Source organism: Antedon mediterranea, chromosome 3 (assembly GCF_964355755.1).
Source record: "Antedon mediterranea chromosome 3, ecAntMedi1.1, whole genome shotgun sequence".
Classification (NCBI taxonomy): Eukaryota; Metazoa; Echinodermata; class Crinoidea; order Comatulida; family Antedonidae; genus Antedon; species Antedon mediterranea.
This window is the reverse complement of record NC_092672.1, coordinates 18,141,933-18,160,988: the sequence shown is the minus strand read 5'-3', so window position 1 is coordinate 18,160,988 and position 19,056 is coordinate 18,141,933. Positions and strand designations below refer to the sequence as shown.

Here is a 19,056-nt window from a genome sequence, read left to right as displayed (position 1 = left end):
TATGCATTCATTATTGCCAGCGATCTAACTTACTACTAAACAATAGCTAGGTTCGCACTTGTCTGGCGGTATCCCTTTGTACGAATCGTTCAATGTTGGGTCGAGACGCGTGATATCATGTTCCATTCAGGGACCAAAAAGTGTACTGTAGTTATTTTCCAGGCGAAGTTTACCGACGGTTACGTCGTGTACTGCGTCGACGTACGCTACACACAGCAAAAACGAATTATGTTAATTGTTCGTATGGTCACCAATTTTTTAATTTACAAGTAACCTTCTGTACCGTGGGGCACCTAAAATAAATTTTTCATCCATTACTAAATAAAAAAAACATGCCATTTTCGCTTAGCCAACATCTTATTATAGCTAAGTTATTACATTTTCAATGTCCTGTATGTCATGAATTTCTCACCACTCGGAAGTCCAGATGGTACGCACGCATACACTTGGGAGGAATAAACTTATTTCCCCGACTAAAAAAGGTCTACGCTTGCGTTTTTTAAGCCTCTAGGCCTGATGTTTCCAAAGTATAAAATGCAATTTTTTGAAGACCTGCAGCTCTAGTTTTAAACATTTTCTTAGCTCAGCCCCAACAATAAAGCTGGTCATATTTCGAAGTACAAGAAGTGCATTTTCCGGGACCTAACATCTCTATTTTTCAAACATTTCTTAGCTCAGTCACAACCATGATAGGGACTTATATATTTTGTTTCATGTTTTGAAGTATAATAAGTCCAATTTCCGGGACCTCCAACTCTATTTTTCTAAATTTTCTTTGAACTTTTATTTTTTAAATTGAAAAATATGGATTGAAACAGTAATCGCGCATCGTTTTTTTGCACGCAGTATTTTATTTATGCATTATAAGAAATGGCTACCCTAAATCTGATTAAAATGACCTCAAATGACGCCAGAACGCGTTGCTTCCGGGGGATTCGCCCCCTGGACCCCACCGGGGGCCCTTGGCGGCCCCCTGGCCCCAGCCTAGTGATGCTCGCTTCGCTCGCATAGCCCCCTCGTCGGGGAATGTAGCCCCCACGTCGGGAAGATCCTGGCGCCTCCCCTGCAGGCAGCATGCATAAAGTATATAGCCTTCCGACATACATCAGTATTTATGTGTGGATATGAAGTATAATGTATCATAGAGGATTATGGTATGGGGGTGGGGGTGTTTTTTTTTCTTTCATTTATTTGGCATCTCTCAATAAATAACATTAAAAATACATCAATAATATATAAAATCACCTTAAATATTAATATACATGTACATCAAAAAAGCAAATAAAAATGGCGGGATTAATGAAGTCTGACGATGCACGGGAAAACACATAAAGTCGTTTAAAGTAAAACAACTTAATTCCAATGTGGTCCCTAAAAAGATAGTAATTATAATTTTAACAAAACAAACATTATAAGACGGGGTTCATAAATATATAAGCATATAAGCAAAACATCTGATATAATGGCACAATAATAATTTATCTATGTTTAATTTTGTAATATTGTTTCAATTCAGTTTTAAATTTAGATGTGTTGGAAATTTGTTTAATATAGTCAGGAAGGTTATTCCATTCTCTGATTGCATTAAAATAGAACGTATTACATTCTATGCCTTGGACTTTAGGTACAACAAAATTGAGTTTACTACCACGAGTGAAGTGACCATGTAAGTTATTAACTCTACGAAAGTTTTCGTTTAGGTATGAAGCACTTCTGCCCATAAATATTTTATGAACTTGGCTAATTTGCAAGAACTTTACTCGATATTTTACATTTAACAATCCATAATCGTCTAATTGATCAGCACCTATATGTCTTCTGGGTTCAACTCCTTTTATGAGTCTAACCATTTTGTTTTGAGCAATTTGTAGTTTTCTTTGGATAGCTTTACTGGTTCCACAGAACCAAGAAGATGCAGCATAATCAAAAACACATTGGATGAGAGCAGAGCATAATAGTTTACGATTCTTACAACTTAGTATCTTACGTTGGCGGTACATAAACTTAAGCCTATTATTAATTTTCTTAATGGTTTTACATGCATATTCAGAACACGTTAAATTTTGATCTATTTCAATACCCAGATACTTGACACAATTACTAGTGTTGATATTGTTATCATTTGTTGAGACATTAAAATTGTTAACATTTTTAGTTTTTCTCTTAGAACCAAATAGTATACACTCAGTTTTATCCAGGTTAATTGTTAACTTATTGTCTACAAGCCAATCACACAAGGAGTCTAGTGTTGACCCTAGCTTCTTAGAAATAATATCTGGATTTCTGTGTGAATAAACAATTGCACTGTCATCAGCGTATAGAAGGAGTTTACAATCAGGATCAATACAAGTTACCATGTCATTAACAAAACATAAGAACAAAAGGGGTCCAAGGATACTTCCTTGAGGAACCCCGCATGTAACAGTACAAGATTGAGAGCAATGATCATCAACAGTGACCCAAATACTTAGTGTGCGAACCCCCCCTTGACAGATCCTGGCTACGGCCCTGCACACCCACACAGCTACTACTAGAATAGACATGGGTTTATAGAGACTAATAATTAGGCCTAATAGTATTAATAGAAACTATAATTTTAACACGTAATTCTTTAGTAATAAATTATATTAAAAACACCATAAACTAAAGGCTGATTATTTCGACAATCCACACAAAACGCCGCTATTCTTTTATGAAATCCCACGCGGCAACCACAGCGGAGATTAGGCCTAGAATCGTACCGCACTTGTGTAATCACTTCTTGTTGCTATACGCTTGGGTGCACACGGAACAAGAAAATTTAACTGATGAATTATTCATGTTTATTTTGTGACGTTTTATGAGGGGGTCCCCAACTTATGTACGAAAAAAAAAATCGCGACCGGGGCTTCCCCTTTTATACGTTCCGTGTTATTTTGTGTATCATTGCGACATTTACGCACTTGTTAAAACTATGTTAACGTTTTGGGGCGACTTTGCGATGGGGCGACTTTGAGTTGGGGCGACTTTGCGATGGGGCGACTTTGCGATGGGGCGACTGTGTCGGGGCGACTTTGTTTTGGGGCGACTTTGCGATGGGGCGACTGTGTAAGGGGCGACTTTGTATGGGGCGACTTTGTGATGGGGCGACTTGACTAGCTTCCCTGACGCAAAGCTACTCCACAGTAGTTTAAGAATTACAACCCTGTTGGTGCAGTACCCGTACCGCTGCTTCAGGGCCGAATCGTCACGGGCCGAATAGTCCCGGGCCAAATCGTCCCAGGGCCGAATCGTCCCGGACCAAATTGTCTCAGGGGCTGATAATAATAATTATTTGAATTGAGCATGCGCACTGGTTATAAAATTATTGATCATCATCTGCGATTCTGTTTTTTTTTTTGTGGAAGAAGTTACTACGGTTTGCAATGAAACAATTATTGCTATATTTTAGAAATCTCGCTACTTATGAAGGTTAATTTCATTAAGTACATTATATTATTGACATCATTAAGTACAGTACTTAAATGGTTCAACCATAACTGATTAATTATGCAAAATCAGACCCAGAAGAACTTAGGCCCAGGCCTAGTTGGGATGCAGGCAGCTGCTGCAGCAGCCGGAGAAGGTTGTGTACCACCCGGGGATTCATTGACGGGCGGTGGCCGGTATGTTGGCGTTTATGGGCAGCTAGGCCTAGAACCTTTTATTGAACCAGGGGATGTGACTGTTCCAGGTAAACGTATGCTACAATTATTTATTCTACCTAAATGATAGACCAAGTAGGCATAGCCTACTACTATTAGTAAGTAAACCTCCTACTTAGCCTAGCCTAGGCTAGATAGAGTACAGTAGTACTCTACTAGTACTACTGTACTAGCTAGGCTACTAGGCTAGGCCTAGCTAGCTAGAGTAGAGGGGCCTAGCCTAGGCCTAGCTGATACGGTAGCGGGACGATTCGGCCCTGAGACGATTCAGCCCTGAGACAATTCGGCACAGTTATAAGCATAAATAAGCTTTTTCCCCCAAACTTTATTTTCAGGACAGATATAGAATACATTTATACGCCGGTACCGTATCCTAACTTCCGTTTGCTAAAGGTACGGTAAAATTGCATTACGTCACTGAAGTTAGGATATGGTACCGTATCTTTAATAGCCACGGCATAATTTATATGTTGTAGGTCTAGTACTACTAGGCCCTACTAGGCTAAGACCTACTGTAACTGTAGTATGGATAAAGATGCAATAAAGCAAACATTTAGAAAAAATTGTCGAAAATTATCATTAGTCACGTTAACGATGTAAACAATTTACGCCCTCTGTTGGTCGCTTGGCGAATGCACAAAATAAACAAAGTTTTCGAAGTAAGAAATTGAATATAAACTTTGGTTTTTTTTAGTAATTTATTTTATCAACATTGCCAATATCAATAAAATACGGATTGTTAAACACCTTTAAAAACTTGATAAAAACCAAAAAAAAATGTACAATCCACTGTACTGTATATCCACTGTACTGTATATCCACCATCTTTTTTTTTCACCTTCTAGGGAGTCACCAGACACGTTAATTACATTAGGTTAAACTACCTAACTACTGAAAAAAGGTCTTCCTAGTTTTTATATCAGAATTTTGCCAAATTTGGTATTTTACCATTTTAAGGGAAATTCATGTTTTTTCATCTTATCTATACAAATATTTGATCTATGTACAATTAACCAGATATTATATTTAAAATTCATGCGTGTACCTGAGCCAGTTTTCTATTGTCTCAATATCTGCCATACTGCATGTGTATCATCGCGATTAAGATTGCGTTGAATTGTAAGGACCTTTCGTGACGTCATAAAATCCCTGTCAAATCAGATGTCTTCTATGCTAATTACCTGAACTTGAAATTAATAAATGAAAGCTCTCTTTGTAATGAAGACAAGTTGTAATCTTTAATGTTATACATGTTTACAGTATGTAACTCTAAAATGTTTAATTCAGGTCACCTTTACGTCTATAGTATCATTATTGTTGATATTTTACTTTAAAAGGGGAATCTCCGGGATCGAGTCAGCAAAACCATGTGCTGAGCATGCATAAGGAAAGTTTACTCGCCTCATCTCCTACCATAAAATGAAATTATCCGCCTATCACTCAAAATTATTTCTTAAATTTTTATATTTTATATATTCAATGAAGTATTTTACAGTAATATTTATATTGTCTCTACGTCATCATTTCTTGCAAATAAATATAACACCACGCCGTTGATGTACAGGTACGTTTAAATCATTACATTTAAAGAATCTTATTCTTAACAATGACATTTATTTATCATCATAAAATAATATATTTGTACCTTAAACGGTGAGATTTGCCAATGAAAATCCCATCTTCTATACTCCAGGACCTGTAAAGAGAGATTAAAAAAAATAGTATATAATAATTGCTCATCATAAAGTGAATATCATTAAAATGACACATTCGAAAGCAAATTTTAAACAAGAAATATTTCTTACAAAAAACGCCGCTCGAAATTTTAAAATTAATCATTGTTCTTTTGATTAATTTATGATTAATTATTAAAAAGATGTCCTTTAATCTCAAAGATACATACAAATCACAGATAGTTCTATATTTATGAATCACATGCCCATTTTTTCACTAGTTAATTTTATACACAGCATTTGAAAGAACAGGAATGTGTACCTTTCCAACAATGTATTTTTTGCCTACAAATAATAATCTACTAATTCAAAAATGGTCAATTTTGAACTTTACTGTGCTGTGCAGTAGCCTGTTTATGTGTGACCTCAACCTAAACTGTTGCAGGCATGCAACCCTCTAGAGACAACGTATGTGGTACAAGTGAAAATTCTTCCACAATCTGTTGATTCGCATCAACCAATCAAAGGGCAAGAATCCAAAATCGTTGAACCGTGAGCCCTCATAGACTCTCTTTTCCCAGACGTTTTTTGGGTCCAGCAACTGGGACCTATAAATTATAGTTGAGTTTGCAAATTGGCAGACCTTAGATACTAAAGCTACCGCTATGAAACAGCTTATTAATGAATATGTCCTCATGGGACATAGCTGGCTAGAGCAGCGGCACGAAAAAAACCAATTTTAGGGAGACAATATATCTTTAAAACTGTTACGTCAACAAGCGAGCAGCGTTTTTTGTAAGAAATATTTCTTGTTTAAACAAAGGTTCTGATGCAGTTTTAGATGGTTCAAAGTTTAATATTCGAAACAACACGTTTTAAAAAAATGAAAATTCTATGTAAATTTGGTAACGGGACGATTCGGCCCTGAGACGATTCGGCCCGGGACGATTCGGCCCTGGGACGATTCAGCCCGGGACTATTCGGCCCGGGACGATTCGGCCCTGAGACGATTCGGCACACTTAAATTTATCGGCATTTTATAAGCACAAAATTAATTTTTTCCCCAAACGTTATTTCCAGAGAGACTATATGGTGTAGTACTACTAGGGATAAAGATGCAATAAAGCAAACATTTTGAAAACATTGTCGAAAATGATCAATTTTTAGTCACGCGAACGATGTAAACAAGTTACGCCCTCTGTTGGCCGCTTGGCGAATGCAAGAAATAAACAAGGTTTTCGAAGTAATAAATTGAATATAAAATTACGTTTTTTTAGTAATTTATTATATATTATATCAACTTTGTCAATATCAATAAAATACGGATTGTTAAACACCTTTAAAAACTTGATAAATACCCAAAAAAATGAATATGAATTTGGTCTAAAGTGAGACGTTTCCAAAAGTGGGCCGAATAGTCCCGGGCCGAATCGTCCCTGAACCGTAAATTTCAATGGTAATCACTAATCAGCTGACCATATAATATTGCAATATAGTAAATGTGGTAATATAAGCGAATTATACAAAGAAAGTAAAATGTGCTGAGGAAAATAATATTTTATCTGTTTTATAACACATGATTAATGATGATTAACAATGCATTTAGACATTTTGTTTGAAATATGTTTGTGATGACCGGTCCAATCTGCTGATCTAGCAAACATATTATAATTTCTAGAACAATGTGTTGTTGAATTGTTGTGTTAATTTATTGTTTTTTCAGGTACCCAGGACAATGAAATATCAATACTTAAAAGTCAGAATATAGAACTGCAGAAAAACCAGCAGTTATTAATACAACAAAGACAAGGAATGGAAGCAGACTTTGCACAAAAAAGAGCCAAGTTCAAAGAGCTCTTTCTTGCAAGAGAAGGTATAAAGGAGCTATTCCACTGCGCTGGACCGGTGGCAGTACACTGGCTTAGGCCAGGCTAAGTGTACAGCTTAGGATCCTTAATTTTGTGGCTGGTGTCCTAGACCATAACCTGTATTATTAAAAGCTTTATTAAAAATAACCAATAAAAACTAATAATTCACAGTTTGGAAATATAATTTTACTGAAATTCACTTTACTACATTCTCATAAAATCATTGCGAAATCATTCTCCACCATTATTTTGGTAAACTTTTGCTGTGTTATGATGTCATATGTCCACTCAAACTCATGTTAGATAACGAATGCCAAAATGCCACTAAACAAGTGCTCAACATGCTACTCCCCTATCGCATGTGCATACCATAAATGGTAACAGTCGACATGAAAATCCCTAGTAATGAACGAGCAAATAACAACATTTAACAAAATTACACTCGCATATATATAAATAAATTGCACTCTTGATGATGTAAGAGTTCAGTGGAGTTTTTATTGAACAACATATGTCCCACAATCCTCCTAACAAATGACAAGAATCTACTAAGGTGTGTTATATAAAAATGATGAAAATTTTAGTGTTAAATGTCCAAACTGAACTTTTTATTTATAGCTGAGTTGGTCAAAGAAGCAAATAGCATTCAAGAACAACGGGATAATTTCAGTAAGGAACTAGAAGAAATGAAGACTTTGACAGCATTTGCAGAGACTTCTAAATATGAAGAGTTAAATGACTTAAAAATTAAACATCAACAAGACATTGCTTCCATGCAGAAGATGGTTGATGGTACAGTATTCATTCATTTTTTGTTGTAAATGTTTGCCACGGGGGAATTCCCTCTTTTTACGAGCATGTACGCAAGTGCGTCTATGGTTTTAGATTAAGAGTTGTGAATAGTGAAAACGATTTGGTTAGGTGTACCACAAACTATTTGTTCCGATATTCAAATCTCTACACTAAGTGGGAAAAACTGCTATTTTAGTTTGATTTTCGGTTTTGTTATTATTTGTTGTTGTATATATAGTATATATGGAATATTTATTCTGAAATAAAGTGATCAAATCAAATAAAGCTAATGCATTTAAATAGAAATTAACATTTATTCATGAATACACAGCAGGTTCACATTTCTTGTTAATAAAAGGAGTATAAATACTATTCCCCATGTGTAGTACAACCTAAACTGAGGCAGTAGTTAAAAACATTAATAAAGCTCTGTCTACACTATCAAACTGGTTTGACAAAAAAGGTGTGATATGCTCAAATACTGTATGGTAGTGATATGCAAAATATGGTAGTGATATGCCTAAATATGGTAGTGATATGACATCATCATGTCCATACTTGGGCACATTTTGTTGTCACATAAAGTTTAATAGTGTAGACAGAGCTTATATTAAGGAAGTAACTCCTTTGTTATAATTTTGATTAATAAAATTGTACATAATTTTATTCCTGAAAACAAAACCACTGAGTAACAATAAATCAACAAGAAGTTAACTGTATAGTATAAAACTAACTTATAATGAACCAATCGAATAAATAACAAAAATAAGCAATTAACAGAAACATGTACAGTAGAAAGCATCTCAAAGATGCTACTGTTATACATACACTAGTTGAAAGTTTTTCAGGACATTTAAAATGATAAACTACAGAATTAATATTTAATATTTTTTGGGGAGTGTTTCATAACAAACATAGCTATATGTTGTTTCTGTTAATTGTTTATTTTTGCTACTTTTCTATATTGGTTCATGATTTGTTTATCTTTTTTATGACATGAGTGATTCCAATGTGAGAAGCAAACTAACCTTTTAGTAGGATCTCATCTCAAATACTTGTATTACAGAAGCAGTTGCTGTTACCACAGAAGAAATAAGTGCAACTTATCAACAAGAGCGACTAAAGTTATTAGAAGCAAATGATCGCCTAACAGAGGAACTACAGAAACTTCATCACTATATCAATGAAAATGCTTCTGGAGAAAGGCAAGTAAAATATATTTCCAAACCTTAATTCAATTTGAATAATCTTGTTGCAATCAGTATAAGAAAAAATATTAGATATTACCAAATTAACATCAATGCAAAATGAAATGGTACTGAACCAGAAAACAAGATAAATACATCCAGAAAGAAAACAAAAGATAACAAAGCATAATTGCACTAACTAACAATACAACAACAAAAAACAATCACTGCCTTGCACAAATGCAAACATTATAGACTGCCCTGCCTATAAATTTAAAAGCATTAGTTGGGAGGCATCATATAATAAAATAAAGAGTTTGGTTTCTTTCCTTTGACAATTCAAGTATTTTTTTGATTCCTTATTTTAGTGATAAAGGTATATTAAGTGCAGTGACAAAGTCTATTAAAAGTTTGACAGTGTCAAGAGATGTACCTAGTGCCAATACTGAAGACGAGTCTCTAGAACAGAGTATGAATCAGGTGAATCAAATTAAGCCAAGTAAAAAATATTTTTCATTCAAGATGCATTTTAAAAATGTTTTTGATATATCTATACTTACCCACCAAACTGTTCAGACCCCCATCAACACCATGTGTTTTTAAGATTTTCTTTTGTCCCACCTCTCATGTCCGAATTGTCAGTCAGTTTCCCAAATTAATTTTTAATTAGGCCTATACCTATAGAAATGAATCATGGAAAATCCACACAAATATTTGACCAAAACAAATTGGAATCGGTATTGTGATCATCCCCTTATTCCAACCAAATAATTAGCAAAGTATAATTTGTATGAGCAAATGCTCTGTGCCATTCCAGTCTGATACAAGATTGCACTTAATTTGGTTTCACACCTTTAGTTTAACCAGTGCGAGTGGCCAAGAATAGTCAATTAACGAAAAAGGCTATCCAATTGTAGTGTTATAGATTTGAACATAAAATTTGCCATAACTGTTTCCGCTTTAAAACCAAATCTATCATTCATACAGGTTCGGTCTTAGACTTGCCCCAAGTCTGTAATTATTTTGATTTCAAAATTTTTCGACAATTGTTGAAATATAAATTGTGACCGGTATTATAAGAGTGTTGCCAAGTGTTTGTTACAATAACAAGTGTAGTGGTTGTACTCGTATGAGCGATCTAGCAACTAAAATGCCAATATGGGCCTAGGTATATATCACCGACATTACTACCACGCAGGGCAAGGTGGATCTGGGTGGGAATAAAGATAACAATAAGATCCAGTTTTCCTGTTCTTGAGGAAAATTCCATTACTCTGTAAACTGTTTACCAGTAGGCGTAAAATTAACTAAAATTAAATGTACACGCATGTGTGTCTCCACATTGTCAAAACGTAACATAGTGCATTGCACATCATCTTAGTTGTTCGATCTTTGAAATTACAAAAATTCATTTTCGAGTGAGCAGCCAATCGCATGCGGCTGAAACTAAACAACCAGATAATCGTATGCACCAAGAATTCTTGTCCAACCATATGACATGTACATGTTTGCCCAGATGGATTTTAAGCAAGTAGTATACATATGAAACGCCATATGTGCCAAAATATTTATCTTATTACTTTGGTCTTTAGAATGTATTTTGTTGGTACTGTAATAGACATTTTAGTACAAGTATCATTTCTTCAAGTGAAGACTCAGTAAATGTAGCTTGCAGTTTACTAATAATTTTATGTAACATTGTTTAACATCAAATTGTATTGAACGATACAGGCCAGGAAGGACTCCGATTTGTTAAAGTCTATCATCATACCACTAGAGGAAGATCTTAAAAAACAGAAACAGAAATTAGAAGCATCTGAAAGACAAAATAAGCATCTTAAACTACAACTTGAGGTATATTTATTTTTTGTTTGTTTACATCCCAATTGCATGTAAAAGTTCTAACAAAGGTTTCTTATTTATTAAAAACACTAAATTCTTTTTTGTTTATTTTAGCAAATGATGTCTGATTTGACAGGTTCAAAGTCAACAAAACGATCTGCAACTGACTTAGAAGAAAAGGTATTTAAAAAAATTAATACTTGTATATGTAAGCGATCACTTAGTAAGTGTTTGTTTGTATGTTTGTTTGTTAGCAGGATTACTCAAAAAGTAATTACAAGATCTTTCCCAAAATGAAAATACAGATAGATATGTGGTCAAGGTTTTTTGATGCGAGTAGTTTAATAAAACCCTATTTCTTTTCAAATCCCTATTTCTTTTCAAATTCACCCTTTTGATTTTGCCGTTGCTGTTGTATTGTAGTCAGCTGAAGCTATTGTTAATTGAAAGGCTGGTTACATAACCATTACGCTAAACTCGCATACACATGCTTGTAGTGTATATCACATCCTCAACCTAAACACACAGTAGTACACATCTTGTAGTAAGGCCTAGAGTTTATAAATCAACAAGGTATACGTCAGCCTCTCATCTGGTGAACATTCGTGACCAGCTGAACGTGAAAAACAAAAATAACATAGCGTTTTCAGTGCGACAGTGTATAAGCATAGGCGCTGCGGAAAAACGGTGGTGACAAACGCCAATGCTATGTACTGTTATGGCTGGGTACGATAATTGATGAAGACAGAGGAAACTAGGCTTTAAAAGGGTAGCATTTCTCTCTAGCCTCCATACATTCGCGATCGTCTCTCCATGTCGTCGGATACTGTCGGGTTAGGCCTAGAATTTTTTGTAACTTTTTTATAGCTTGAAAATCAATCAATGTAGGGACAGAATAATTTTTTTTTAAAAAGCTATGCTTTCAAGTCTTTCATATAGCAATCTTTTTCGAAATGCTCACTGGCGGTGGATGGTTTTAGTTGCGTTGTGTTGAGCCATTTCCGTAGAATTTCCTGATTTTGTAGTAACCTTTATTAGTGCACCCTGGTGCCATACGGCATTATTAAATACTGTAAAGCGTTTTACTAACAATAGACAATTAAGACAATTTTCTATTTCTTTTTGCCAACATACTGTGAGGACCTTTCGTGACATCATCAAATTCTTGATAACCGTTTAATTAATAAATGAAAGCTCTTTTTTTAATGAAGACAAGTTCTAATCTTTAATGTTATACATGTTTACAGTATGTAACTCTAAAATTTACCAATTCATGTCCCCTTTTAGAAGGAACTGTACATGGCACTTCGTACCTTAGATCACTCAGAACAAGTGGTCTTGTGCTTTTTATCAAGGCCTTCAGATTCTTCGGTTTAGAACAATTGGTAAAAGCTTTCGAGAAAGCCACAAAATTAACATTTTAATAAATGTTGGACATCTCTCATTTTCATTAATTACAGTAGTTGTTCATATAATCATCGAATTGCAACCTTTGAAGTTTAGTTTAAGATACTTGCAATTCATTTAATGTCATGTTTCCCTGATATATTTCATTTTATTCATTTTCATTCAAGAGAAAAGAAAAATGTCATTAAACATAGAATAAATTACATTAAAAGACGAAAAGGTCCATCAACAAAAAGCTAAAAGCTTGTACGTGGTTGATGACCTAACAACCAACTAAACCATAAAAGAGTAAATATAAATTATAAACGATTTTTGCATTCGAAATTCGTAGGACTTTTAACAGAGCGTTGATAACCGCCCCCACACTAGCAGATAGATGTGTAGTGTTGTAACATACGTCATGCCCGTATTATTGAGCAATTAATGTTTTTCCAGTGAACCTTCTGCGATTATTATTTTGATTTAAATTCTTGTAGATTCAAGAACTAAGTAATACCTTAGACAATGAGAAGGCTTCAAGGGTAGATCTTGAGATGTATGTAGCAGTATTGAATAAACAGAAATCAGTCCTGCAAGAAGAAGTTGATGCTCGCAGTAAAGAACTCTTTGATGGTTGGTGGATTTGATTTTTTGATTATCGTGATCTTCCTGCTTCTGAATTTATTGTTTGTTTACTCTTAATGACTTTGTTTTGCGACAACAAAAAATTTGAAATACTGTATAACTTTACAATTTCTGGTTTCTGGAATATTACAAGTTTATATTTTGCATGTTTGCACTGATGTTATGAACAAAATAAATGATCATTGTTTTATATGGTGCAAACCACAAGTTTGTCCGTGTTAAAATGTGTTGTCTCTGTCTAATAATTTTAATTACAAGTTGTCATCACACCACACCTAAAGTAGTCTACATTAGCAAAGTTTGTTCGAGCAAACTTTAATTTAAAAAAATTACAGTATTTTGAGGGTATGCAGCAGAAACACAGTGTAAATCATCATTACAGATTGAGGAACACTATATAATCATAAATTTTTTTTTTTCAATTAGTTTGTAAGCGCTTAGAAAAAGAAAAAAGTGAACATGACAACCTAAAACGAACTTGGCAAATGGCCAATGACCAATTTCTTGAAATGCAGAGACTACAGATGAATGACATGAGACGATTCCAAGCTGTGCTCAGTTCAGAACAACAAAGACAGATACAGGAGATGCAAGAAAAAGACAGAGAAAGGGAAGAACAAGAACAAAGAATTAAGAATTTACAATCAATGAGGGACAAACATTTTCAGGAAATGGAAGAAATGAAAGTAAAAGAATTGGAGGTAAAACACACCTGTAATTTTCAACTATTTCTTATTTATATAACATCTTTAATTAGATATACTTGACAGTACGCTCACTTTGCTCGCATACCCTCAAGTAAAGGTACCGTGTCTGTATCGTAATCCGAAATTGTCAAAGTGAATGCAAGGCACTCCACACACAGTACAGACACGATGTTAAAGTTGAATATAATTACCTCACAAATATAATTGTGGCCATCATTAATAAAAGCTTAAGGTGGAATACGTGCAACAAAGGCAAAGCCTGTTAAATAATGTGTTAAAACACAACTAACATTGTGAAAAGGCACATAAATAAATGTAACCCAGGTTTGTTTCCGCAACTTTTATAATTAATCTTAACGAATAAATATAGCGCAAACGTAACTCAAATACAAAAACATCAGAACATAAATTTAAATGGAACAAAACACGGTTTATTCGACCAAACTAGAATAAAAAAAAAATAAAACAATAGAGAACGGAAAGTATGACTTATCTAAGGCGCCGATAAGGTTATTCAAGATAAGGTAGCTACCGCTTCCAACGGCGACCTTGACCTCCGTCTTGCGTTTTTCGCCTTACGGTAGATGAATACAGTTAATTTATATAGCAGTCTACTTTATACAGATAATTTCGGTGTCCGAGAACCAGTGGTTCTTCGGATACAGTATAATAATACAGTATACTGTCTAAAATAGTTTAACATTGAATGTACCATAAGTACATTATCAGCCTTACATGGCAATAGTCATAAAACGACTTCATAATGGCAATCGTTGTCTCAAAAATAACATAATGAAAAAGGAAAATGAAACATTGTCTTAAAGAACAATAAATAAGTAAAAGAGGAAAATAACAATTTGCTGATCTATACAATGCCTATATGATATACAGTAATAGGTCTATCTTGAGCCTGCTTACCCTAACAGTAACACACCAATCATGGAAACATTCCATTTATAAAAATAGGTTTAAACATAATTGATAATAATGTCATGTTAAGTTATACTACAGTATACTGTAATGACTTCCATTAAAACAGCATTAACTGTAAATAATAACAACAGTAATATACTTATACAATAATGAACTTTAAATATAGAACAAAGTAAATTGGTGTTCAATCACTCACCTATACAAAGAGCCAATATTCAAAATAAAACGAACAGTCTTCAATATGTACAATACAGTCGATCAAATATAGTTTTTTTAGTGCAATATGCCAAACTAGCACAAACTTCCAATCAACGCGAACTTTAAAACTTAGTTCGGTAATGTAAACTTCCAATCAACGCGAACTTAAAACTTAGTTCGGTAATGTAATTATACTGCAGTACAGTAAAACGTAAGTTAGCTTTAAATAAAGTCATATATTTTAAAGGGTAAACTGGCCCTTATTGGTCAGTGTCTATAGAAAAACAGAAAGCTCTCATGCATTACCACATAGTTTATGACATAATGACATAAACAGCAAAGGAAGTTCTAACAAAAAGATAAACAACTAATTAAAACTTGGGCTTAACAACAAAGAAAGGATTATTCTACTACACTACAAAGTATAGCAAAAATCTAATAAGGTTGCTAACGTTTTCCGTCTTCCGACATTACGCTTTCCACAATTTGTTTCCATTTTTTTCTGTTTATGGCAGGATGGTTTGTTATTGTGTTAGTGTCTACTAGTCCTTGTAAGTCTTTCTTTATTTGATTCATCCAGTTATAATATTTCTTGGTCTTCCTACGGGTCGTTTTACTTTCCTGTTAGTTTCCTTTCATTTCTAATAAGGAAAACATGGTAAACCATGGCAGGGTTACATAAATATGTACACATTGCATTACAGAAAAAAAATGCGTTGATAGATCCTAGCCAAAATAAAGTTGGGTACAAAAAGAAATGGGACCAAGTTAACATACTATTATTTCATAATGTAAATCAGTTTGTGAAAAACACCTATTCGGAGCAAATCCTTTAACCCTAAATTAGCTTTAATTATTTAACACAACTTGATTAGTAGGCCTCAATACTGGTTTTCAATTGATGGCACAATACACTACAGAGAGTATGAACCCATACTTTCTAAACCGTTGAGGACAAAGTTTTGTGCGATTTACTGAAATTTGTCCTTTAATACTCTAGGAATAGGAATAAAACTTTACGTCCCTTCAAAACAGCTTTACAACGCTATGTGCATCAGACAGGGCTAGGTGGTGGTGGTGAAACTGCAGTAATAAAAGTTGAATATATAGACGCCGATCGAAAAAACAGCTCAAATTTCGTAAAAGATGACCTGACGTCCCACCTCTGCATTCGAGTCACAGATTAATAAAAACTAGTTTGAATTTCTGTTATGAGTAGTGGTTTTTGTTTTGCACTCATGGTTTATTACGTCTGTGGGAATTGACACTTCTAAGAGAGATTGGAATATTCCATCATCATCATTTTTAAAGTAAAGTTGGTTTGTCTTCCACATTATGATGCTGTACTCGAGCTGTTTAACTGGTTTTCAGCTATTAAAACAATTATTGTAGAAGGAGATAGGTTCAATGATTCGAAGCATTCTCGTATTATTGAGTGCAGGTATTTTTTAGCATCGACATCCATTAGACATTGTATATCACGTTTGGAAAACATGTCTATTTGGGGCAAATCGTTGAACCTAAATTAGTTTTAATTGTCAATAACTAATTATCTAACTTTAACAAACTAAATTTCTTTCTAATCAACTTTCTACACGAATCATGACATTTTATGTGTATGGTGCACACGGAGTATGAAAATCATGTTTTTTTCTCTCGATTTTTTATGTCATTTCACTTTTGCAACATATTGACATTCACCTAAGGTTGTGCACCACCTATTTTTCAATGACGTACTCAGACTTGCACAACATAACTTGTACATGATTTTATGTTTTTCAATGATTGATCATAGATTAAAAACCAAAAGTATTCTTTTAGTGACACTTGATGAAAATTTAGAAAATCAAGGGTCAACTTTCTGTGGATTTAAAATGGTGGAATTCAGCACTTAGAACATATTATTATTTTATTCAGGTCATAATGGCATAGTCTTTTTCTGTGCTCATTTGCTAACATGCGTGCATACGGGGTCTGTTATTGTGCGGATAACTAACTTGTCAAAGTAATTAGTTAAAATCTAGTTTAACATTTTTTATTGTACCAAATATTTTTTTTTTTATTCAAGATTAATGGAGACAAGATTTTGAAAAGAGGTGTTAGTTCACCAGTAGGAATTCCATCATCTAATGATCATTACCAAACTCCTGAAGGAACTAGTATAACTTCTGAAGATAGCTTTCTACAATCGACCAGTGGATCAGAAGGCTCCAGGAACTACGGTAGGAGTATATCAGATGTTCCTGACATCGATACACCAGTGTCACACAATCAAATGGACTTCTCAGATAGTGGAATAAATGCAGACACCCAGTCAATTGCATCTAGCTATAGTCTTACTGAAGCACAGGAAAGGGCCATACTTAGTAAGTATTGAAAAAAGTGTAGAAAAACCAAACCACCAAATTAATAATAGTAGTGTTTGATTTATTTATCTCAATATAGAAATTTACAAACCAATAAAATACATGCAGAATTATGATACATTATATGCATTATAAATCCAATAATAATATGTTGATACCCAGTAGGTAGTGGAAGCATATCATTACAGTGACATAACACAGGCCCCCTAGTTTAGCATTCCAAAGTGCTATGTTCTGGGACCCCTTAAGAACTGGGGTCCCTGGATTTAGCCAGTGAGTGCTCATAGTCGTTATGCCACTATTCATCTATGAAAACCATTCAGCAGGCTTAGGAGTCACTTAAACCTGCATTCCGCAACCTTTTTTGAACACGACCCCATGATTATATTTTTATTTTCGGGGCCCAACAGGTATTTGAGCCACACACCGCCCAACCCCCATATGGTGTGGCCTGTGGCGAAGCAAATTTTAGTTAAATGTTAACGCTAGATGGATGGAAGTGGTACTCTCACTGGTAAAATTCATGAAAAATGACACCCCTGTGACCGGAAATGGTACTCTCGCACGTTTAATTTATGATAGATAATTGTAAGTAAGTAACCGGAAATGACACTCCCATATATAGCCCTATATAGGGGGCGGGGGGGGGGGGGGATTCGCTATAAAAAAAAAAGAGGATTTTCTCCCAAACCAGAACCCTCCTCCCGAACCAGAACCCTCCCCCTCCCCCTGTCTATGGCCTCAACAAAATCGCTATTATCGCTATATCATTTAGCTATGGCCCCTAATTACATACAAAATGTTTTTTCTGCCACTAAATTAAAATTTAAATCCCATCCCGTTATAGAAGTCCAGGGTTGGAAGAGCTTATATTTAAATTGACAGAATACAGCGTAATATTAATTTACCGGCGGTGGGCTTTTTTTTTTTTTGTAGATATGTTTCTGAACATGCTCAGAATGAATTTCTGACTGTTTGGATTTCTTGTGTGCATCATGAGAAGGTATGAAAGGCCACTACACATTTTGTTCGTGGAAAACCCTGTCATATGAAATCATCATCATAAAATGAAAATTGTGGTTTTACTGACTTATTTAGCATTTATTTCAAAATAATACAATTCAATGTTTTGCTCAATATATTTATAGCAGCAGCTTCAACAAAATGTTATCCTTTTACCGGTGGAAAAAATAGGCGGGATACGATGGTATTGCTGTTTGGTAGCGTAGAGTACATTTTACGGCCATCTAGAGGTTTCATTTAACGAAAATCACTTCGCCACAGGCTCCACCACACGTTATATAATGGCCCTGGACTCTTGGGCAACCGCTTAAATAGTTTTGCGACCGCCCCTGTGTTTAAGAAATTAAGATATTAAATTAAAACAAACAGATAATAAATCAATAGTAGAAGTTTCCACCACCGGTACATTGTACAAGTAGGTAAAAGCAAAACTTCAAAAGCCTTCGACAACATCAAAGGTTCTACATAAATCTATTGGCGTAGAACCAACTTAGGTGATTAATTCCTTGTTCTAAAGGAGAATTCACCACTTGTAACAACAAACTATGCACCAAAAACCTCCATGTGCCCTCATCAGTTCCCAATTTACGCTACTCGCATCAACACAGGGAAAATACTGTAATCAGTTTTGTAGAGTTTCACATCTAGATCAGTAGTGTATAAACTATAATTGATAAAAATTCAACATCGGAGATGATTTCGCAAGATTGCGACCCATAGGTTGCGGAACGGCGATTTAAACAATGTTTACAA

The 19,056-nt window shown here is 34.6% G+C and overlaps 1 protein-coding gene across 1 annotated transcript in view; it reads left to right on the top strand.

Annotated features, from left to right (window-relative positions):
* The first annotated feature begins 3,388 nt into the window (after positions 1–3,388).
* The window catches only part of LOC140044987 (rab GTPase-binding effector protein 1-like), a 32,503-nt gene continuing 16,835 nt past the window's right edge, over positions 3,389–19,056 (top strand). Inside the window, exons 1-10 of the mRNA XM_072089713.1 lie at positions 3,389–3,712; positions 7,080–7,229; positions 7,843–8,016; positions 9,083–9,221; positions 9,572–9,683; positions 10,935–11,057; positions 11,160–11,225; positions 12,929–13,064; positions 13,503–13,777; positions 16,983–17,280. Coding sequence (XP_071945814.1) covers positions 3,529–3,712; positions 7,080–7,229; positions 7,843–8,016; positions 9,083–9,221; positions 9,572–9,683; positions 10,935–11,057; positions 11,160–11,225; positions 12,929–13,064; positions 13,503–13,777; positions 16,983–17,280 — 1,657 coding nt within the window. The 5' untranslated portion in view covers positions 3,389–3,528. The remainder of the gene's footprint in view (positions 3,713–7,079; positions 7,230–7,842; positions 8,017–9,082; positions 9,222–9,571; positions 9,684–10,934; positions 11,058–11,159; positions 11,226–12,928; positions 13,065–13,502; positions 13,778–16,982; positions 17,281–19,056) is intronic.